This window comes from Zootoca vivipara, chromosome 14 (assembly GCF_963506605.1).
Source record: "Zootoca vivipara chromosome 14, rZooViv1.1, whole genome shotgun sequence".
NCBI classification, from domain to species: domain Eukaryota; kingdom Metazoa; phylum Chordata; class Lepidosauria; order Squamata; family Lacertidae; genus Zootoca; species Zootoca vivipara.
Genome location: NC_083289.1, coordinates 14,058,825 through 14,082,357, shown reverse-complemented (window position 1 = coordinate 14,082,357; position 23,533 = coordinate 14,058,825). Strand labels below are relative to the sequence as shown.

General features: G+C 42.1%; 1 protein-coding gene across 4 annotated transcripts in view; it reads left to right on the top strand.

Moving 5' to 3' along the window:
* The first annotated feature begins 8,952 nt into the window (after positions 1-8,952).
* SECISBP2L (SECIS binding protein 2 like) overlaps positions 8,953-23,533 on the top strand; it is a 35,411-nt gene continuing 20,830 nt past the window's right edge. For 2 of the 4 annotated variants that reach the window (XM_060282739.1, XM_060282738.1), the window contains exons 1-3: positions 8,954-9,217; positions 21,758-21,936; positions 22,833-23,157. In XM_060282739.1, the coding sequence (XP_060138722.1) occupies positions 9,194-9,217; positions 21,758-21,936; positions 22,833-23,157 (528 nt within the window). In that variant the 5' untranslated portion in view covers positions 8,954-9,193. Of the gene's footprint in view, positions 9,218-21,757; positions 21,937-22,832; positions 23,158-23,533 lie in introns of all 4 variants that reach the window. The other 2 variants (XM_035131027.2, XM_035131029.2) reach the window with 2 other exon arrangements.

Genomic DNA, 23,533 nt, shown 5'->3' with positions numbered 1-23,533 from the left:
TTGTAGCATCATAGCCGGGGAGGGGGACTGTAAACCACCCCCCTTAATCTCCTAATTCAGCCTTCTGCCAGAACAGAAAATGTTTAAGATTGCAGTCCTAACTACTAGGAAGTACATACTATTGGAGGAAATGACATGAGTAAATATATTTGGGATTGAGCTGTGTGACACACATGTCCTTAGCTTCAATAGTTTCTAAACATAAATACAAAACCCTATTGGGCAGAATGCTGATTTGTATTAACAATGAAAAGATGAAATAGACATTGGAAACAATGATCAATCATTAAACTAAATACTGAAGAAGAGGCTCAAAGGCTACTTTACTTCATTTATACGCACGTTTATTTCCACTTGAGGCTGCCAACAGGAAGAATTGTGCTCTCTTGATCCTAATCTTCCCTAAGGGTAAAGGTGAAGGGATCCCTGACCATTAGGTCCAGTCGCGGATGACTCTGGGGTTGCGGCGCTCATCTCGCTTTACTGGCCGAGGGAGCCAGCCTACAGCTTCTGGGTCATGTGGCCAGCATGACTAAGCCACTTCTGGCGAACCAGAGCAGCGCATGGAAAGGCCGTTTACCTTCCCACCGGAGTGGTACTTATTTATCTACTTGCACTTTGTGCTTTCGAACTGCTAGGTTGCCAAACCCAGAGGTAGTGTGGTGCTGTTCAGCCCAGCACTGACATCACTGTGATACTTCCACAGATCTCAACAATATGTTTAGATAGATCTCTCTCTGTTGCAGATTTGATCTTGAGATTTGGGTCCAATTGGAACACAGAACATGTGCAATGCACTATGTCTGGTTGCATTATCAATTTGCAGCCCCACTTAAACTGTCCTGTTCAGTTTGCAGATGATAGTTTTAAGAAATGTTGCAGTGATATGTTGCCTGTGGTATATACAGTATGTCACTTCCCCTTATCCCGCCATGGGCTCTGGTCAAACAGGTTTTGAAGCACTACAAAATGTACTAGACCTGTTTAGACTTCGAAAACCTCCAAGGAAGGTGCCTGAGTCTGGGGCTTCATTGCAGACTGATCCTATGCATTAAGTTCAATGAAAGTTGTCCCCAAGTAAGCACTTAGGACTAGAGCCTCAGACAGCTTGTTGCTTGGCTAAATTAAGAAAATGTTCGTGCAGCCCTATCCTGGGCATGGTTACTTGAAGGTAAATCCCACTGTGATCAGTGGGGTTTCCTCCCAGGAAAGTGGGCACAAATTACAGCTTCACAGTTTGACAGAAATCTACCTCTAAGTTAAAACTGATTACAGGTAGGTAGCCGTGTTGGTCTGCCATAGTTGAAACAAAATTTTAAAAAAACCCTTCCAGTAGCACCTTAGAGACCAACTAAGTTTGTCATTGGTAAAACTTATTGTGCCGAAACAGGGAACCCGTTATCCTTCAAATGTTGTAGACTCCAACTCCCATCAACCTAAGGTAGCACAGTTAAACCATCAGGGATGATGGGAACTGTAGGCCAGCAACATGGAGGGACCACAAGATCCCCACTCCTGCACTAGTGGATATGGGAACAACTATTCTCTCTTTTTTTCTTGACACTGATAATTATTAGAAAGTTATCGACCTGGCCCACTTTGTGCAACTTAGTCAGGCTTTATTCTGTTGCCACTAAGGAGAAAATACTTTTGTTCACCTAGCTCTCATGGTTGCATGTGGAACAGCACCCTAGGTTGGTTTTATTTGTTCTTGCTTTAATGACTGGTCTGACCAGGGGTGGGTGTGTTAAGTTATGGGGGGTTATTTCTTTCCCTTCATTGTATCCTTTGTTCTGTGAAAACAGTAAAACTATTTTAAAAATAGAGAGACCTTCAAAAGGCAACTGGCTCCTTCTTCTGGACTTCTGATCACCAGCAGTGTTTTCCTAGTGTGGAAGGGAAATGCAACCACTGTGAATTTCACAGCTGTGTTGCAAGCATAATGCATTATGAAGTTTTAACTTGCATCCAAATCAAGTAAGGTCATCTCACAATCCTACTGACATGAGAATATCTCATCTCAAAAAACAAAACAAACATACCATACATATGTGTGCAATAACAGCACTCCTACATGTTTATTAAGAAGTAACCCCTACTGTCTTCAGTGAGGCTAAACCCCTAGTGTGTTTTGCAATGCAAGCAAAGTTAATTAAATTGCACAATACTTGAATAGGCAGTCACTCCATGTGCTGGATTAAGAACACCGTGTATGTGTGTATGTGTGTGTGTGTGTGTGTGTGTGTGTAATTGAATTTTTCTATTTTACATTTTAGAGTATTCATTTAAACAACCTTCAGTCAATGACTTCCCTTCTTCTCTTTCCATGGTTCAATTTACATACCATAAACCCCTGCATATTTTACATAAACTAAACCATTCAGTATTCCATTATTACATCCATCAAAACTTATCTACACTGTTGAATTTATCTTAATGCTGCCAGCGTTTTTAAATGTAAACATTTTTCACCCATATATTCAATAAGCGTTTTCCAATCTTCTTTAAACGTATGTTCTTCTTGTTCTCTTATTCTATATGTTAAATCTGCAAGCTGCACATATTCCTTCATGGGCTGTGGTAGGGGCATACATAAATAATCTTTTTTGACACCTGGGAATTTCCATCTGAATTATCCCCAACGAAAAGGAATCTGGTTTTTTGGGAAAGGTACTTTTAAACATTTTTTTTTCAATTCATTATAAATTATTTCCCAGGACTCCTTTACCCTTTTACAAGTCCACCACATATGATAAAGCATACCCTCTGTCTCATTTTATCTCCAGCACTTATCCGACTCAGACTTACACATTTTAGCAAGTCTACTTGGAGTTAGATACTATCTGTAAAGCATTTTCAAATAGTTCACCTTCAAAGAATTAATATGCTGTGAACTTCAAATCACTCTTCCAAAGTTTTTCCCAAAGATTCAAATCTATATTATGTTCTATATCTACTTTTTCATTGTGTTTAGTATTGCAAGCAAAGTTAATTAAATTGCACAATACTTGAATAGGCAGTCACTCCATGTGCTGTATTTAGAACACTGGCTTTTTCCAGCTGTAGTTATGCCAATAGAACTGAATCAATGAACTGCCGTGAGGAAATGATCACAGATAGTAGAGTATTTCTGCAATAACACTCTGTTCTTCTGGTATGGCAATTTGACTTCAGGGTGTAGATCAGCCTTCCCCAAATATGTGCCTTCCAGTTTTTTGGATCACAATTCTTATCTATAAGAATTCTTACCTATACAGTACCTCACTAATGGCCATACTGACTGGGGCTGATGAGAACTGTAGTCCAAAACATTGGGGAGGCACCAGGTTGGAGGAAGATAGTATAGATTCAAATTAGAAGTGCTTTCTACACTTTAACAAGTGTTCATTGCCAGGTTTGGGGAGGCCCTTAGACAATGTGCTCTCAGTCTAAACCAGAATCAGCACCTGGCACCTTGGGGAAGCTGTCAAGATATCAGTGCCTTGTCAGGGCCCCCTGCTGATACCTGTCCTGCCCTGTCCTGCCCTTCGCCTTCCTTTTTCTGGCTCAGCACTCTAAGCAAAATAAAAAAATTCCTTCAGTAGCACCTTAAAGACCAACTAAGTTTATATTTTGGTATGAGCTTTCGTGTGCATGCACACTTAGTTGGTCTTTAAGGTGCTACTGAAGGAATTTTTTTATTTTGCTTCGACTCAGACCAACACGGCTACCTACCTGTAACACTCTAAGCAGTGAGAGACAACTGGATCTAGCCACCCTTTCAACTTTCCACAATGCCCCCAATCCTAGCAGCCCATCTAGTTCGGCATCCTTTCAACAGTGAACAACCAGATGTTTCTGAGAAGCCTGCAAGAAGGATCTGAGCACGATAGCTTACAGGAGTCAGCAAACTTTTCAGCACGGGGCTGGTCCACTTGTGGACCTTGTGGGGGGCCGGACTATATTTTTGGGTGGGAAATGAACAAATTCCTATGCCCCACAAATAACCCAGAGATGCATTTTAAATAAAAGCACATATTCTACTCATGTAAAAATACCAGGCAGGCCCCACAAATAACCCAGAGATGCATTTTAAATAAAAGGACACAGTCAGTGTGGTATAGTGGTTAAGAGCGGTAGACTCGTAATCTGGGGAACCGGGTTCGCGTCTCCACTCCTCCACATGCAGCTGCTGGGTGACCTTGGGCTAGTCACACTTCTTTGAAGTCTCTCAGCCCCACTTACCTCACAGAGTGTTTGTTGTGGGAGGGGAGGGGAAAGGAGATTGTTAGCTGCTTTGAGACTCCTTCCGGTAGTGATAAAGCAGGATATCAAATCCAAACTCTTCTTCTTCTATTCATGTAAAAACACACCAATTCACGGACCATCCATGGGCCAGATTTAGAAGGAGACTGGGCCGGATCTGACCCCCGGGCCTTAGTTTGCCTAAAGGTAAAGGTACCCCTGACCACTAGGTCCAGTCGCAGATGACTCTGGGGTTGCGACGCTCATCTCGCTTTATTGGCCGAGGGAGCTGGCGTACAGCTTCCGGGTCATGTGGCCAGCATGACTAAGCTGCTTCTGGCGAACCAGAGCAGCGCACGGAAACGCCATTTACCTTCCCGCTGGAGTGGTACGGTACCTATTTATCTACTTGCACTGATGTGCTTTCAAACTGCTAGGTTGGCAGGAGCAGGGACCGAGCAACGGGAGCTCACTCCATCGCGGGGATTCGAACCACCGACCCATGGTTTAATACATACCACCTTCTGAGAGGGAGAACAAGATGCATGGAGATTGCTACTCATTCTCATACCTCTCTCACTCTGCTTGTTCCTTCACAGAAGGGAAGCAGTCACAAAGAGGGGGCTGAAGGAAACTTCAGGGACTGACTATGACCCCCACAAGTGGGCTGAAGGAAACTTCAGGGACTGACTATGACCCCCACGAGTGGGCTGAAGTTTGTAACCAAAAATAAAAAACTCTGAAAGAGCTGGTGCAGTGTGTTGCTCAAAGTGAGAAAGTACGGCAAGCCCTTGGTTCAAATTTTGCCTGTCATTAATTCCAGAGGTGGCCTTAAGCAACCTTCTTTCTTTCAGCCTCTGCTCTTCTGCACAACTACTGATGCCATCCCAGTCTATGAGCTGCTCCCTACCCCAAAGAGAGGTGCCTCCTGGAAAATAAGAAGAACCCTCCTGGATCAGACCAAAGGCCTATCTAGTCCCACATTCTGCTATCACATTGACCAACCTGATATGTATGGGAAGCCCATGAGAACACAAGTGCAATGGCACAAGATGCAAGAATTTCTAAAAGAATGTTAAAATACTATATTATAAATTGTAAACATTTAGGATTGTTAAACTGGTACAGTACACTGTTAGTATACAACCAGTGGGCTTTGAACTGCCTTGCGCTAGTCCCCAAGGCAAAGAAAATATAGAGAGGGTTTCAGTTTGTATGTTCCAACATTTAATCAGCAGCTAAGAAAAGCACTTTTACTAGCTGTGATGTTTTCTAACTTGTTTTCCAAGTCTTCCATTTGGTTGTGAACCATTGATCTAATAGAGAACATTCTGGTGTTAAAAGCATGGAATCCTGAGTTCAAATTCCAGCTTCAACAGATGGTTTTGAATATTCTTATCTTCTTTAGACTTGATTTCCCATCTGAAAAACAGCCTACTTATTTACAAGCATCCATAATCCATTTTTGTGGAAACATCTAAAGGTACGTGGTAAAATCAGCCTTTTTAAAAAAAAAAAGTGTGTTGGAAATAATGTTGACTAGAACAGCCAGTTATATCTAGGTCAGCATGTAGCATCCTCATTCTCTGTGTTAGCATTATCTATATAGGATTAAAAATGCAACCTCTAATTGAGAGGCATGATCAACAGGAGGTGACTCACTTTATAATTGCTATGTATGTTCATGTATACTTCCAATGAAGTATTTACCGTAGTCACTGTCACTAAACATGATATAAATTGATAGGCTGTTGGTTTTTCATGGAAAGCTTGATCATGTTGCTTTGCTTTTGAATAACAAGCCCATTACTGAGAGTGATTTCAAATACCAGTAAGTGATCTAGATCATCCCATGCCAGCCTGGATCTTAAGACAACCTGAAAAGATGCGTGTCTATAAACATAGGGTTTATAACCCTATAAACATAGGGTTTGTTGTCTTGACCCCATGGCCCTGGGTGAACAACCAGCAACCATTTTGATTAGGGTTGCCTCTGCTCAGATTTTATCTCTGAAATTATTAGTGTATTTGTCCACATGAACTTCAATTAAACTTTCCTCCAGCATTAAGGAAGCATTTAGGTCATGGGTAGGCAAACTAAGGCCAGGGGGGCGGATCCGGCCCAATCATCTTCTAAATCCGGCCCACAGACAGTCCAGGAATCAACGTGTTTTTACATGAGTAGAATGTGCCCTTTTATTTAAAACTAGTGTCATTGAGCCCGTTAAATAAACGGGCGCTAGAACATATGTGTGTGCGTGCGTGCCGCTTACGCATGTGTGTAACGCCCACTTGCTGCTGGTCGCCGGGGGGGGGAGCGTGGGGGGGAAAGGAAAATAAAGCAGCCTCCTCCTCGCGCTTTAGCGCAAGCGCAGTGAGGCACTTGTGTGGCCAGGAGCGGCAGTTGGCGGCCGCAGGGAAACGGTAGGCGGGGGGAGAGCACGCACGCGTGTGTGCGGCGCCCGCTTGCTGCTGGTCGCTGGGGGGAGCGTAGGGGGGAAGGAAAAGAAAGAAGCCTCCTTCTCCTCGCGCTTTAGCGCAAGCGCAGTGAGGCGCTGTCCGGCCGGGAGCGGCGGTTGGCGGCCGCAGGGAAATGGGAGGCAGGGGGTGGAAGAGTGCGCGTGTGTGTGCGTCCAGTCTCTGTGTCCAGTCCCTGTGTCCGTGGGGCACATGCGCAGTAGCGCAAACCCAGGGACACAGGGACTGGACGCAGAGACACTTGGACTTTATGCATCTCTGGGTTATTTGTGGGGCATAGGAATTTGTTCATTCCCCCCCCCCAAAAAAATACAGTCTGGCCCCCCACAAGGCCTGAGGGACAGTGGACCGGCCCCCTGCTGAAAAAGTTTCCTGGAGACAGACAAATGCAAAAGGAGGAGGTACAGTGGTACCTCTGGATACGCACACCTCTGGTTGCGTATCCTTCGGGTTACGCATGTGGCAAACCCAGAAGTATTTTTCTGGGTTTCACCCTGTGCACAAGCGCTCTACATGCCATGCGCATGCACAGAAGCGCTCTACCATGCCGCGTGCATGCGCAGAACAGGCACCTCCGGTTGCGAATTCCTCGGGATCCAACCGGAGCTCCGGAACGGATCCCCTGAGCAACCGGAGGTACCACTATAAATTGTTTTGTAGGAATACAATGCTTAGTGACGTTTTATCACCCCATGTGAAAACTAGAAAAAAATTATGACTCTAATGACCATTAGGAATGAATGAACCATTTGCCAACGCCACGTTTAATAGTTAAAATAACACTAGATACCATTATGGCTGCAATACCTTGTCCAATGGCATCGGACATTATAAAACATTAAAACTAGATTACAGTGCAATCCTATACACATCTACTCAGAAGTAACCCCACTGAGTTTAATGGGAATTACTCATTGAACTCAGGTATAGGATTATTACTAGGTATAGGATTGTAGCCTTGTCGCTTCAGTAGAACTTACTTCCAGGTAGGCATGGCTAGGTTTGTGCTGTGAGTTGAGCAACTACCATAATTACCGTATTTTTGTGTGTATAAGACTAGGTTTTTTCCCTAAAAAATAATTTCAAAAATTAGGGGGCATCTTATACTCTGGGCCATCTCTCCCCATTTTCTTAAATCTGAGTCCCCAAAAACAGGAGGTGTCTTATACATGGGGGCATATTATAGTCGGAAAAATACAGAAAAAATATGGTATATGAGTTTCAATCATTTAATCAATTTTTGTATACACACACACAACAAAAGCATTAAGGAAAAATGCCTATTTATGGAAGAAACTGAGAAAGGGGTAAAATTCAACCTTCCCCAAGTTTCACAGAGATATTTTATAAATACGGCATTAGGTTCTAGTTAACTACAATAACATATTTGGGGGATCGTGTATACAAGTTCTTTCTTTTGGTCTGTTCTTTTTTCTACTATTTTGTAAAATTCTTTTTGTGTGTGTTCTCTTACTCTGTGCCCTTGTGACGATGTACTTTTAATTTTTTCAATAAAGAATATGAAATAAGTTTCAGAGATATATGCATGAAAACTGAAAACATACATGTACACAAATAAGCAAGCAAAGCCCTGGCCTAAAAATGCACTGCTAAGCTCAAGTATAAAAGGCAAGCATTTTAAGCATAGTAGACACCACCCTAAAACAAAACCATGCACAATTATAGTTAAAAACACGCACCTAAATAAATAAATACTTTATACCCCGCCCATCTGGCTTGGTTTCCCCAGCCACTCTCAATACTCTTTTACTAGGCAGCAAGCTGCAATCTTATTACATACTTACCGGGCGTAAATCCCATTGTGGGCCTTACTCGTGAGTAAGCATGCACACGGGCGCACGGTACGTCGGACTGAACAGAACACAGCTCAAGGAAAGCTCGCACCCTGTCATGTAAATAAAGCCCCACTGTGGGCCTCACTCCCACACTGAGGAGCGCTTATATGACTGCAGGCAAAGGCATAACACACCTAGATATAGGGACATATAAATAAATAGATAAATAAATAAATAAACAAAAGTCTAAGAAGAAGGCGCGGAGGAGTTCACCAGCCCTCCCCTTGATGAACTCCAGCTGGGCTGCATACGAGCCTTACAGGCCCGGCGTTGCTGGGCAACGGCGGAGAAGATGGGTGGGGGAGGGGGGAGTTCCGAGAGCGGAGGAGGACGCTTTTAAACCAACGCTTTTAAGCGCAGCGTGGCTCCCGTCGGCTTCCGTCCCAGATGCTCCCTCCTCCCCACCCCTCCCCTCCATCGCCTCCATCTCAAGCCGTCGCTAGTGGCGTAGCCGGGTCTTGTTCGGGAGCCGCGTCAGTCGCCGCGGAGTCGCCTCTGCTCGCCGCGCCGGGTGGTGAGCGGGAAGCTGGTCCGTGAGGGGAGGGGAGGGGAGAAAGAGAGAGCCATGGGGGAAGCGTCCCCCCGTCCCCGCTGAGAGAGGCGCCCGGGCCCGCTCTGCTCTGGCTGCTGGAGCCATGGACAAAGCCGTCGGCGGCCAGGTAGGGAGGAGTCCGGCCAAGGAACCCGCTGTGCAGCGCCCGACCCCCGGCTGAGGGGTTGCTAGGCAACGGGGGGAGAGGTGGACCGCAGGGAGGGGGTTCCACTACCCCCCCCCCCAATCCTGGGAGGAAGTCCCTTGAGACAGCAGTGCTTAGGGGTTAGTGGCTGCGGAGGGGGCGGCGGCTGAAATGGTGAGTGTAAAAGGGGCTAAATAACACCCCGGCCTTCTAAATCCCAGGCGTCGCCTGCGCCTCCTTTGCTTTTGTTTTGGTTTTTTAAACCAAAACTTCGGGGGCGTTAAATGAGTTGTAGCTCTTGCTTATGGGGAGTTGCCTAAAGAACTCGTCTGCTGTAGAGGCGGCGTACAAATGCCACCGACACGTAAACAAACCGAGAGGGTGCTTTGTGTCGCGGTAATAATATTAATAATGGGGGTGGGGAGAAGCAGCAGTGTGGAGGGGGGAGTTATGGGGCTTGAGCCCTAGACCCGGTCCCTGGCGCGGATGGAATCGGGCCCGAGGGGAATTAGGCGAGGTTGCCAGGGCAGTGAGGGATTTAAAGGGATTTGTTGAAGCTCTGGGAGAAGGAGCTGTTTATACAACGCTCTCACACTTGACATCCGTACGGTGTTCTTCATAAGTTTTAATAAGCAAAGGATATAGATTGTTTCCTCTCCCCCCCCCCAAATCTAAATTCTGCAGCAAGGAATCTAAATTCTGGAGTAAGAAAGCAAAGGCAAAGCTAGCTGGCGTTGAACATGGGCCACTGGGGTTATGGGTGTGGGGGGTGTTGAAGTTTAAATCGCCAGCTGTTGCTATCTGAATGGTGCTGGTTTCCGTAGCAGTAATACATTTAAAGTATGCTTCTGTATTGTATTGTGGTTAGTGTCGAATTGGGACCTCTCATACTTGAGTTCAAAACCCCACTCAGCCATGAAGCTCCCTTTGTGACTTTGGGGCCATTGCCTCTCAGCCTAATTTACCTCACTGGGCTTTTCCGAGGATAAAATGAGCTCTGTGGATAGAAATTTCAGGGGTTCAAGACACTTTTGCTATGCACTGTTTCAGTAACTCTTAAAACATTTCTGCATGACACTACAGTATTTTTCTTATTGCAAAGTATTGGGGAGGCTGGCCAAGGATGGAAGAATATAGTGGCTTGTCTAATGCCACCAAGTGAATTTTGAACTGGGAACTTATTTTCCGTGCTTTATGGGTGGGAGTGAAAGGATGATAATGCTGACAAATTATCAAATTTCCAGTCTTGGCAGGAAAGACCTGGGTTAGCAAATACTAGTAGAACTTGGCCACAGACTTGCAATGCGAAAGGGAATGAGGTCAGAAGGAGGAATGGGACAGAAAGTGCATCACTCCCCAGTTTTTTTGAGGCTAAAATCATTGTCAATGACTGACTTGAGGGTTGGATATCCTTTACCTCCTCCTTAAAGTAGACTTGATTTTCAAATAAAGCTGGACTGCCATCAGCAGCGGGTATTTCTTCGCCTCACTCTTCACACACCTCTTTCCAGTTTGAGGCAAGTGGGGAAGTCAGATGGCTTTTAGAGAGAGAGAGATTTGTCCCTGGGAAATTCAGGTATTGCTTCTTAGAGGGCAAACTACATGTAACTCACATTTACATGTAAATGAAGCACCAACACACTTGATTAAAAGCGAAAGGCTTTGATTTTGAGTTGAGGCAGTGTCTACTTAAACCTTTCCTTATCAGCTGATTCTTATACTGTATCAATGTTGTGCTTCTCTCCTCCAGCCCTTTCCCCCTTCAGGGTTCCAAAGCATAAACATATGTCTGGAATTCTTTGCAGGGAGAACAGCTGATAGAGTGGGAAAACAGTTGGAAGGAGAAGAGTTAAACATCCCTTGCTTTAAATTGCTGCCTCCCAGAGTTGTTTCTGATTTAAAACACCACCACCACCATTGGGGCTTCATTGTACACACTTTATTTGTTTTGTTTGTAATGTTTAATTTGACCCATTGGTAGAGGTTAAACACACTGTGGACACATTCAGACAGCTTTTAAAATTATGATATTGAAAAACATTTTGCCTTTGTAAGAACAACCTAGTTGCATTTTTAAGCTACCGGTAGTAATCTGTACACAACCATAGTTTCCCATTTCACTTGAACTAGGAAAATGATCTGGAAACCATGGTTAGAGATTTTCTAGTTTATCAGTCCATGCCATGAAGAGGTTTTCTAAGTGGGCAAGGTTTCTGCATATTGCAGCATATTTAGCCAAGATAAACTGAACCAGGCCACTGACTCTTGCAAGACAATAGTTTAAACTTCTGTCCACAGAAGGCATCCCTTTATAAATTTGTTTGACTAATATTAATCTCTTCAGTTTATTATCACTATCATTTTTAATTACCCACCCTTCACCCTAAGGTCACAGGACAAGTTATAAAAAACAATGCTAAAAACAGTTTGAAACAACATAATCACAAAAATAAGGTTGGTCCTAAAAATACAGATTTCATGTATCAACATCTAGGATAAAGAGGTGTGTCTTCAGCATTCACCAAAATTGTGTAATGAAGATGCCAGATGAATCTCTGTGGGGAAGAAGTTCCAAAACCTAGGGGCTACCACAGAGAAGCCACCTCCCCTGAGCTCCTAAGGGATGTGGAAGAACCAAGAGGGTCCCCTCCACTGATCTTAAAACTGGTGGAGGTCTGTAGGAAAGATACACAGTATTTCAGGTATTTTGGGGTGGGGATGGGGGCTGAATCAATTAGGGCTTTAAACACTTGTAATTAGCTTCAGAAACAAACTGGAAACCAGTGCAGCTGATTTAAAATGGGTTCGGTGAGATCTAGGTAAGTCCAGAACCCCAGCTAGGAATTTGGCTGCTGCATTTTGGATCAGCTGAAGCTTCTGAGTCTTCAAGGGCAGCCCCACGTAAAGCACATTGTAATCCAATCTGTCCTGGGATAGCTCAGTTGGTACAGCATGAGACTCTTACTCTCAGGGTCATGGTTTTGAGCCCCACACTGGGCAAAAATATTCCAGCATTGCAGGGGGTTGAACTAGATGCTCCTTGGCGTCTCTTCCAAGTCTACAGTGCTATGATTCTGAAAGTAACTAGAGCATGGAGTACCGTGGCCAAGTCATTTCTGTCCAAAACAGGCTGTAGTTGGTGAACCAGCTGTAGCCAGAAAAAGACACCCTTAGCCACAGTGGTCTCTAACCCTTACTTGCTTTATTTTCTCTAAACTAAATAGACCTCAAATACTGTACTTCGGGGAATTGCTTCAACTTTGTGATATTTTGGTTGCCTGTTTTTGCACCTTTTCCATCTCTACAATGTTCTTTTGAGGTGCCACAGTGAGTGGCCACCTTTGGTGGGTGGGTAGTGAAGATGAATAGCTGCTGCTCCTCTTCATGTATTTTCATACAAGAGGGGATGGGGAGAGGAATGAGGCCTAGGTTGGTCTTCCCAATTCCTGCTTCTCTGTGCATGTGTGTGAAAAGGAGGGGGGGCACAGGTAAAAGGAACAAAGTGCAGGACCCATATGCAATTCAGCCAGCCTAGATTTCAGACCACAGATCTATGATCTGACCTAATATTAGGTGGCAGCATATGCTCCTAAATGTTAATTTCTACCCAAAACAACAGTTGATTTGGTCTGATCATTGCTGTTGCTATTTAAAGATGTGGCTGTTTGGGGTTACATATCATTTCTTTTGTTTTTAACAAGTCTTTTGTGTTGCCTGTAGTTTCCATGAATTTTTTTTTTTGTTTCTGAAGGAAGAATGGTTATTAAACCAGACATCACTCTTGTTGAGCAATATGTTGTGGATTAGTTAGTAGGAATTGTAATTACAGTAGTCTTCAGCTGACTTCAGGTTACTTCCTCGTTGCATTCTTCCAATATCTTCCTGTGGCTTCAGTTCTTTGCAGCCAGCCATTATCTGGATTTCAGTAACTAGGCATGGATAGCTGTAGAAAGGGAAGAAGCTCCAGACGACTCAAAGATAAAATAATAATAATGATTAGGTTCAAGGAGAAGGTCTCATTCACAGGGATGGTAGAGCCACTTGCTTGCAAAAGGCCACAACTTCACTCCCCAGTATTTGTAGACAAGACATAGAAAGGCTTCTCTAAAACCCCGAGGGGTTGTTCCCAGTCAGCATAGACAGTAGTAAGCTAGATGGACCAGTGGTCTGACTTGGTTAAATGCAGTTTTTCTGTGTTCCTGTAACATTTGCCAGAAATTTTTCTTAAGGGGACAAAGGGTGTGAGTGGGCATTGTGGGTTTTAGTCCTCTTAAAGTCGTATGCTGCATAGTATTGTGCCAGGCAGCAGGCACATGCCTTCACAAGATATTGGTGTTAGAAACTCAAATATATATAAGCTAGGTGCTAAATGGCTCCTTAAACCAGGTTTACAGTTGCCAAAACAGAATGTCTAGTTGCCATTTTGGGGTCAGAGGGCTCAAAAGTTGAATTTTTCAATATGAGTTTTTGGTTCCTGAAATTCGTTCTGATTGTGCAGATAAAATATCACAGATAAAATTCTAAAGGATGTGTTGTTAATTTGTGAAAACAGTAACGATCCAAGGATACCCAGGCATGCACCTCCAGATGGAGGAGATGTCAGGCATGTTCTCTTGGCCGCAAGTGGCCTGGCAAATTTCGAGTGCTGCAAAATATGTATGATTGCCTGGAGAAAGAAACTATATGCTAAAGAAATTGGCTGCATAGGGATTCTTTTATCAAGTGGTCCTTACATTTTTCTAAATAAGCTTTAGTAAAACTGTTCTTGAGTAAATTAAAGTAATATGAGGAAAAACAATTTAAATATGCTTACTATTATCCTATTATTTATTTATAAAATGTTTTAGAAAAACTATAACTAAAAACTATTAAAACAAAGATGCCAGAGCAGTCATAAAAGCTTAACAGACAGTGAATGTCTGGGAGAAGAGTGGCACTTACATGGTGGCACAAAGATGGGTGCTAAAGAACTGTGTTCCTGTATAGCTTTGTGCAACACTAGAGTAACATCAGCTTTGCCGCCTTTTGTTACCGGTAGCTTTTCTCTATCTACTTGCAGTCATTATCTTTTCTTTTTGTGTTTACTTGCATTTTCTGTAAAGCTAAGAGCAACATGCATGTTGAAATGTGGATGTCAAATATTACTTTACTGTAATTGTTCTGTGTTAAATAATATCACTTTTATTATGAAAATGCTTCAAATCTGGTGGGAAGTAATGGTTTTCTCCCCACAAATGTATGCACCCTGTGCTAAAGGGCTCAGTCGCCAAATAACAAAATTAGGAAACAGGTTGCACAAAGTAGCTTGGTGTCCTACCTTGTATCATGTATCACTTCAAAACAACTTGTTCTGTGCTTCAACCAATGGCAAGATATTTTCCTCACATTAAGACAAATTATGACTTAGCATGAATGCAGGGGCTCCAAGAGAGTAGATTGGGGCCATTTTGCTCCTCCCTAGTCACTCTGCTACTGCACTGGTGTGTGAACTAGGCCAGTGTCTAATCTTAGTACAGTGGTACCTCTACTTACAAATTTAATGCTTCCCTAACGCACATTTCTAAGTAGAAAAAATTTGTAAGTCGAATCCCATAGGAATGCATTGGGAGAAAAAATTTGTAAGTCGAAGCAACCCTATCTAAAAATTCGTAAGTAGAAAAAATCCTATCTAAACCGCATCCAAGATGGCGGACGGAGCTCCATTCGTAAGTAGAAACATTAGTAGAGTAGAGGTACCACTGTAGCTCCTTTTCTTGGGAACGTATCTGTTCTAATGTGGAGTAAACTTTGGCCTTTATGAAATCATGGAGGTACAAATCAAGGATGGATAAGATAGGCTCTTACAGTTTTATAATGCAGTTCTTTCCAGTAGTAAGTTTTAAACTCTTTAAAATGGACGGGTTGTGATAGGGAAGGAGGAGTTGCATTTTGTTGATCCAAGTGTAATTCAAATATAGATACAGTTACTAAACATCAATAGTTGTATCATTAAAAATGAAATATATGATTTATAAAAAATAAATATTTTTTATAAATAATGAAATAGGATTGATCATTAAAAGTCTTCCAGTACTGGATCCCTGCTACCTGGTAGGATTCATGCCCAAGTAATTGTAGGATTGAAACCTTACAATCCAAACATAAGCATTTTTTTATAGATGCAAATCCCTGTGGTCAGTAGGAATTGTTCTTGTTAATTGTACATAGGATCCTTTCCTAATGATGTTTGGCCTTGTTTAGAAGCTAAGTAATAGATTACTTTATATGAGCTGCTCTTCGTGTATTACTTGTACCCTCATGTAGTTTATAGGGAGACCTCTTGGAAGTTGTATTAATTAAGCACAGTCAGTAGAGCATGAGACTCTTAATTACATGGTCATGGGTTCAAGCCCCAGGTTGGGAAAAATGATTCCTGCATTGCAGCCTGTTGGACTATATGACCCTTATGGCTCCTTCCAAGTCTGCAATTCTATGATTCTATAAACACAGTGTAAGAGCAAGGAATTAAATATGAAAGTTGTGAGTAGGTGTTCATGTGAAAAGGTTGTTCAGTATTTAATGAAAGTACCTATGCATTTATAAAATGATAGTGCTACTGCCCACTCATGTTACCTTGTTTTATAGCTTATCTGTTTGAATAAAGATAAGTTATACAGTATATTATATGACGTGTCATGTGCAATCTTAGAGCTTCCATTGTTTGTGTCTCCACCTAGCAAAGATGTCATACTGGCAGTATTGAGTTTGTAAAAGCATTTCACCCAATGTGTTCATTGAATATTGATTTGTAGATATTCCCATGCCTTAGTATACCCATTTCCTGATCAGAATTTGCTTTGTCTTGGGTATATTTTAAAAAAAAACAGCCCTTCATTAGTCTAAACATGCAAGCAAATGAAACAGTTTGTATGATCCTTTTTAAAACAGATAAATGATGCATGCTAATCTGAATCTGTAAGATGTTCCGTTTGGCAGTTGAACTGGAACAGATAATAAAAAGTGGTGTGAGTTTTCCAGACAAAATATAATAGGAGCATTTTGTGCTGCTTTAAATGGAGATCTGATTTAGCATGTATATTTGACTTGCATTTAGTAAACAATATGTGATCCCCTCTCAAAAACCAAAAGTAGTTTGACTGAAACATATATGAGAAAAATGTCAAAACAATCAAGTTGTTTTAAACGTCATATTCAAAGCATTACTTAGAAATTTATATTTAGACATACTCCAATGAAACTGCTAAGACATAACTCAATAGCATACATTCCCCTTAAGCTATTTAGATTTTAATAACACTCAGAAGTAAGCCACATTGAGTTCCATAGTGCTAACTCCCTAGTAAGTCTGTTTAGGATTCCAGCCTAAGGGAGAAAAAGGAAGGTGCTGAAAATTAACATATACTAATTTTAGCATGCCTGGACTGCTGCTTGCATAAGTGTTTGCTTTCTAGTGAGAGTCTCCTGAAAAAAAGTTTGCTTTCAACATTACCCTGTTTCTCATATTTTAAGACATACCCATAAAATAAGCCATAGCAGGATTTTTAAGCATTCAAGGAATATAAGCCATACCCCGAAAATAAGACATAGTGATAGGCGCAGCAGCAATGCCGGCCGCAGCAGAAGGAGGAGGAAAAAAATAAGACATCCCTTGAAAATAAGCCATAGTGTGTTTTTTTGAGGAAAATATAAATATAAGACATGTCTTTTAATATGAGAAACACGGGTACTACTATTATTTTGGTTCCATTTGCCTAATATAACTTGTATTACATTAATGCACAGAGCAATCCTAAAAGTGGAGAAATTACTACCCCGTTATTGATTAAAAAGTAAGATTTTTTCAGACAGAACTTTGCATAAAATGCTCCTGCTATCTTCTAGTTAACCAGCATATTTCCCATTCCTTAAGATTGCATTGAATAGAGTTATCTAACTATAGCCACATCTGTTTTTGTGTTTACAAAGCTACTCTTAAAATAGGCAAAGTGTAAGTTCTTAATATGCTTGTTGCTGCATACTCTCAGTTTGAAAACTGACACAATTTTTTTTCCAAATTGCTGAAAGATAAAAGGCCACTATTAGCCAGTATAAAACCCAATATTATTTTGAATTTGAAACATAATATGTAGGCATCTGCCTTGTGTTAATTACACAAAGTGCCTTCAGCCGACAGCACTATTCTGCTTAGAAGGACAGCATGGGTTCTGTTTTAATGGGTAATATTGAACGTCCGTTACAGGTTTTTTGTATATTGTAGTCTAAAGATTAAACACAGTGCTGTAACTATAAGACAAAGTTTACCAGTCTGTTCCTGCTAGTGTCATCTTCTGTCGCTGCAGCTGCTAAATAATACAGTAGCCTTTATATTGAAAACAAAGGTGGCTTTATGTTAAATATCTTGGAAGAAATGTAATGGTCAGTGGGAAACATATATAATGAGCTATTGCATACATTCTGTAAAATTAAACTGAAAGCTGAGTAAGTCTTAAAATCCTGTGCTTTGAAAGAAAATTGCTAACACAAACAATAGAATATGTAAGTACTGATTGTTGTATTTATATAGTGTCATCAGTGTGCATGTTCCTTTAGAGCAAAAATAGGTTCCTGTGTAATCCATACTCCGATAGAAGTGGAAACAATAGACAGATTGTTATTTGCAAATGGCTTAATGTAGAGGCTCTGAAATCAAAAGCCAAACTTAATTCAAACTAAACCTGAATAAGAAAACAATACACAAATTAATCTTATATCCTGCTGTTTTGCTCAATGGTGGGCTTTGATTATGAATTATTATTATTATTATTATTATTATTATTAAATAAATTTATGTAGTCGAAACAAAATAAAAAAATTCCTTCCAGCAGCACCTTAGAGATCAACTAAGTTTGTCGTTGGTATGAGCTTTCGTGTGCATGCACACTTCTTCAGATACACTGAAGAACGAAAGCTCTTATCCAAGCATCCCCAAACTTCAGCCCTCCAGATGTTTTGGACTACAATGTCCATCATCCCTGACCACTGGTCCTGTTAGCTAGGGATCATGGGAGTTGTAGGCCAAAACATTTGGAAGGCCGAAGTTTGGGGATGCCTGTGTCTTATCAATGACAAACTTAGTTGGTCTCTAAGGTGCTGGAAGGAATTTTTTTATTTTGTTTCGACTACATCAGACCAACACGGCTACCTACCTATAACTATATTTATGTGGTTACCATTCAATAGATACTACTTGTATGACTTGCAACAAAATACTAAAAACATAATATACAATAAAGAATAAAACAAGAAACCTCAAAAAACTTCCTTGCGTTGCGGCAGCATGAAATAATTTACATCCCAGTTCTAAAACAGTTTAAAAGTTTGGGTGAACAAAAGGGACTTCAGTTGGCACTGAAAATACCATAAAGTCTCTGTATGGCCATCTCTGGGAAGGCTGTTCCACAGCTGAGATGCCACTACTGAAAAGTTCCTCTCCTTGGTACCCCCCTGCTTTGCTTTGCCTGCTGAAGCTACCCAGAGGAAGGCCTCCAAAACAACATTAAGCTTCAGGTAGGCATGTGCAGGATAATACAATTGGTACTTTCAATTGGGACCAGATTACTTTTGCAGGAAAGAATTGAAGGAGGTCTTGAGTTTAAACACTCCTCCTCTCCCCTGGTATAGACACAAGTGGCCCTGAAGCTTTCTCTTCCCATTTAGTTTAACCACCAGGTTATCTGCACTATGGTTGTTGAAACAAGGCGCACGCGTGCACACACACACACACACACACACACACACACACACACACACACAGCAACAAATGGCTCCTTAAACCAAGGTTACAGAATATCTATATGCCATTTTGGGGCAAGACATATGTAAAGTTTTATTTTTTAAATGACTGTCTATAATTGATTATCTGTTAAACATCTGGCTAGTTCAGATGACAACATAGGGCAGTGATGGCCAAACCTGGCCCTCCAGCTGTTTTGGGACTACAATTCCCATCCCTGGCCACTGGTTTTGTTAGCTAGGGATGATGGGAGTTGTAGTTCCAAAACAGCTGGAGGGCCAAGTTTGGCCATCACTGACACAGAGCTAGGTTAAGAACTTTGTGAACTTAAAAAAGAAAAGTCACTTGATCCAGGGATGGTCCACATATATATATCAGCCTATTCCTCCCTTTTCTTAATGATGAAACAGACCATTCTTAAATTACTGTGAGCAGGGCAGTGGGGAGGGGTAAGTGAAGGCAAACTACAACAATTAACTGTAATGTCGTTCACTGCTCCTGTTCAGGCTGCACAGAAAAAGCATTTTGGTTCCTGAAATTCATTCTAATTCTGCAAAGAAAATATAACTGATGGAATTCTGCAGGATGTGGTATTAGTGTGTGGAAACATTCAAGATCCAATTGTCCCCAGGCATGTACCTCCAGATGGTGAAAACGTCAGGCGCCACCACCCTGGCACCCAGGTATTTTCACTTGGTGCAAGTGGCCAATAGGCAGGTGCAAAATGTGCCTGGCTAATTTCGAACACTGCTTCAAACCATAGGTTTTGTCTCAATTAACCATAATTACAATTAAGGTGTGAATGTCATGACCAGTTGCAGTGAATCTAAAACAGAAGCAAAAGCTTCCCAACTCATTGCAGTTGTGCCAGAAGAGGAAAGGGGGCCTGACTTGTTGAGAGTATTGCTGCATGCAAACCCAGCCTTTAACACCTGCAGGGTGTTGTTGTTTTTGTACTGTTGAAACATTTTTGCCCATTTAGTGCTTTAACGGGTATCATAGCTGAATAGCTTTCCTTTGGGAGGGTAACTTTTCTTCTGCAGGTTTTAAGAAAATTAAGTAAATACTTTGTCATATTTGTTCCATACTAGTATATTTCCTCTAGTACAGTTCCTTCTCTTGAAAAACAAAAAAACTCAAAGACTCTTGACTCTTGATTGAAGTGCATAACATTGGATACAGTGGAACCTCGGTTTACAACTACCTCTGTTTATGAACGCCGCAAACCCGGAAGTGTTTACATCCGGGTTCCACGGCGTCGGATGCGCAGATCGCTTCTGCACAGTGCGTGCGTGCACAGAAGCGCTCTATCGGCGCTTCACGCTCGTGCAAAAGCGTGCCTTCGGGGAGCGAATGCCTCGGTTTACGAATGCCTCCATGGAACAGATTGCATTCGTAAACCGAGGTTCCACTGTATCAGTTTTATATTTCTTTGAAATACACAGCTTTGCCCAACAGTTATCCCCTGATTCTAGGTTGTGTGGGACACTTATTACAGCTCAATCTTTTGCACCTATTTTTGGAAGCAAGTTATATTTTGTTCACTGGAACTTGTGTGTACTACTTCTGGGTTAGCGGAGTGTGTAACCTGAAGTGTTTGTAACCCAAGCTACTACTGTACTTGAATAGACCCACTAAAAGCAATAAACTTAAAGTTATATTTTTCCTGGGGGTGTAACTCATTCCATCTTCATTTAGATGGATCACATGCAATGCTTTAAATCAGTTATGGCCACCAGCTGATTTTGGACTACAACTCCCATCTTCCCTAGCTAACAGAACCAGTGGTCAGGGATGGTGGGAATTGTAGTCCCAAAACAGCTGGAGGGCCAAGTTGGACCATCACTGCTCTAAATAGTATCTCCTATGCTTCCTTCTACCATAAAATGTCATGTCTTTACTGCAGATAAATGTGTAGCACAAAACAATGTGAGGGCGATCTGGCTGCAACATCTGTCACCCCATTGATCGCCAGGGTTGGTTCGACTGATCTGGCTGGTTAGGCAGGTGTCCCCTTCCTCCCTCACCGCTCCATGTGTGTCCCTCCCGAAGCTGCACGCTTGGTGGAAGAGGACGACCATCCCAGATAGGAGTGTACCATTCTTCGGTCAAGGGTATACGATAGCTGCGCTCCCCTGCTAGAACCTCCCAACAAATGTGTAGCACGAAACATTTCTCCGTCTTGGCTGTCTTTAATTGTTTTCCTGTTTTGTAATGTGCCTTCTTCAGAAGACTGAACTTAGGTCTGTTGTGCATGTTTCCTTGGGTGGCATAGTTGTTTGCATAGTTGTCACCACCTTTTTGGTTACTGCTCTGGTGCTCTAAATAAGGGATATATTTCCTGCTTTGGGGTTGCTGATCTTAAATGCAATTCATTTCGCTTCAATAATTTTGACTGGGGAAATGTAACACGGTAAACCTAATGAAAATACAGCCATAGTGGCTATGACGTACAGGGATACCTCTGGTTACGAACTTAATTCGTTCCGGAGGTCCATTCTTAACCTGAAACCGTTCTTAACCTGAGGTACCACTTTAGCTAATGGGGCCTCCTGCTGCCGCCGCACCGCCAGCGCATGATTTCTGTTCTCATCCTGGGGCAAAGTTCTCAATCTGAGGTACTACTTCCGGGTTAGCGGAGTCTGTAACCTGAGGTGTTTATAACCTGTACTTAAGCACTGATAGCCCAGAAAATACTGTAGTTTATGTTCCCTAACATGTTAACATGTTTTTTCCCCCCTTCCCTCAAGAATGTGAAACTCTCTGCTGAAGTAGAACCATTCATTCCTCAGAAGAAGGGTCCGGATTCACTTATGATGTCTATGGCGTTACCTACTGACAGTGGAGGAGTTAGTGGCGTGGAACCAGCTCCTATTCCTAGCTACCTGATTACTTGCTACCCATTTGTTCAGGAAAACCAGTCCAATAGGTAATTAAATATATTCCGTGACTAAATAAATGAATGTAAACATTTTCTGCATCTTCCATTTAGTTTTTTGTGTTCCCTAGAATACTGGGAAGCTTTCACACTCAACTTCAGCACTTAAAGCGGAAATTTTGTGCACACTTTCTTGGGTGTAAGCTTAGTGGCACTTGCTTCTGGGTAAACATGTGAGGATTAGATTGCATGTTAGTTAAATAATATTGTTGTAGAAGGAACTATTTGCTTTCTCTCCAGGTTTTTTCTTTAACCATTCAGAAAAATCATCTATTTTTTGTGTCTCCTGAATGAAAGGTGGTGAAGCTCAGGCCTTCAAGCCACCTCTTAAATTTGCTGTTAGTGCGGCAAAATTAGTTTCATGCCACTTCCAAAATGAGGCAGTGGCCCCCATTTGCTGCCTTCTTTGCATAGTTGCTGAGAATAGATAAAAGGCAGAAAACTGCTCATATTTTCACCGAGCATAGGACTATGATGAAACCTCTTGAAACATGTAATTCAAGTTTCCCTTTGATGTTTAAGGCTGCAGTTGTAACCCCATTTACATGGAAGTAAGCCCCATTAATTCAGCAGAATTTACTTCTGAATTGGACATTGTGAGGACTTGGCTATAATTATACCTGTAAAAACATAGGACTGCCATGCTAGTATAGCACTTGATATCTCACAATAGTATAATACTGCTTGTGCAGTGCAGTTTGGTGCAATTAGTTCCTCATCCCTAGAACTGGACAGCCATATGAACACAGTGGGGAAATGTATGTGGGATGGATAGCACTTAGCACTTGCAAAATCTTTCTTTTTGGTTTTAAAGGAAAGAAGCGATGGTGGTGGACTGTTGTACATTTAACCATTCAGAAAGTGTTCTATTCTCTTCCTCTCTACAGGCAACTTCCACTGTATAACAATGATATCAGATGGCAGCAGCCTAACCCAAACCCTGCTGGTCCATACCTTGCTTATCCCATTATTTCTGCCCAGCCACCTGTTTCTGCTGAATACACGTATTATCAATTGATGCCAGCACCATGTGCCCAGGTCATGGGCTTTTATCATCCATTTCCAGCCCCTTACTCTGCACCCTTCCAGACAACAAGTGCCATAAATGCAGTCGCAGCAGAATGCACGGATCGCCCAACCCAACCCAACCAGGTCTTTCCATTATGTAGCCAGCAGAGTAGAAGCTCCAACAGGGGACCAGCTGTGCAAAAAGTAAGTCCATTTAGCAAGCAACATAATTGAAGGATGAATGGCTAGTTTGGAATATATCAGTGAAGTTTATGTTTGTCAGTACAGTCCAACCTCGGTCCCCAAACGCCTCTGTTTTGGAACGTTTTGGCTCCTGAATGCCAAAAACCCGGAAGTAAATGCTCCATTTTGCGAACGTTTTTCTGAAACCGAACGTCCAACACAGCTTCCGCTTGAGTGCAGAAAGCTCCTGCAGCCAATCGGAAGCCGCCCCTTGGTTGTTGAATATTTCGGAAGCTGAACAGGCTTCTGGAATACATTACATTCGACAACCAGGGTTTGTCTGTATACATATCATTGTTGTAAAACACTATGCTGGAAATGAAAATCCTTTTTTTAA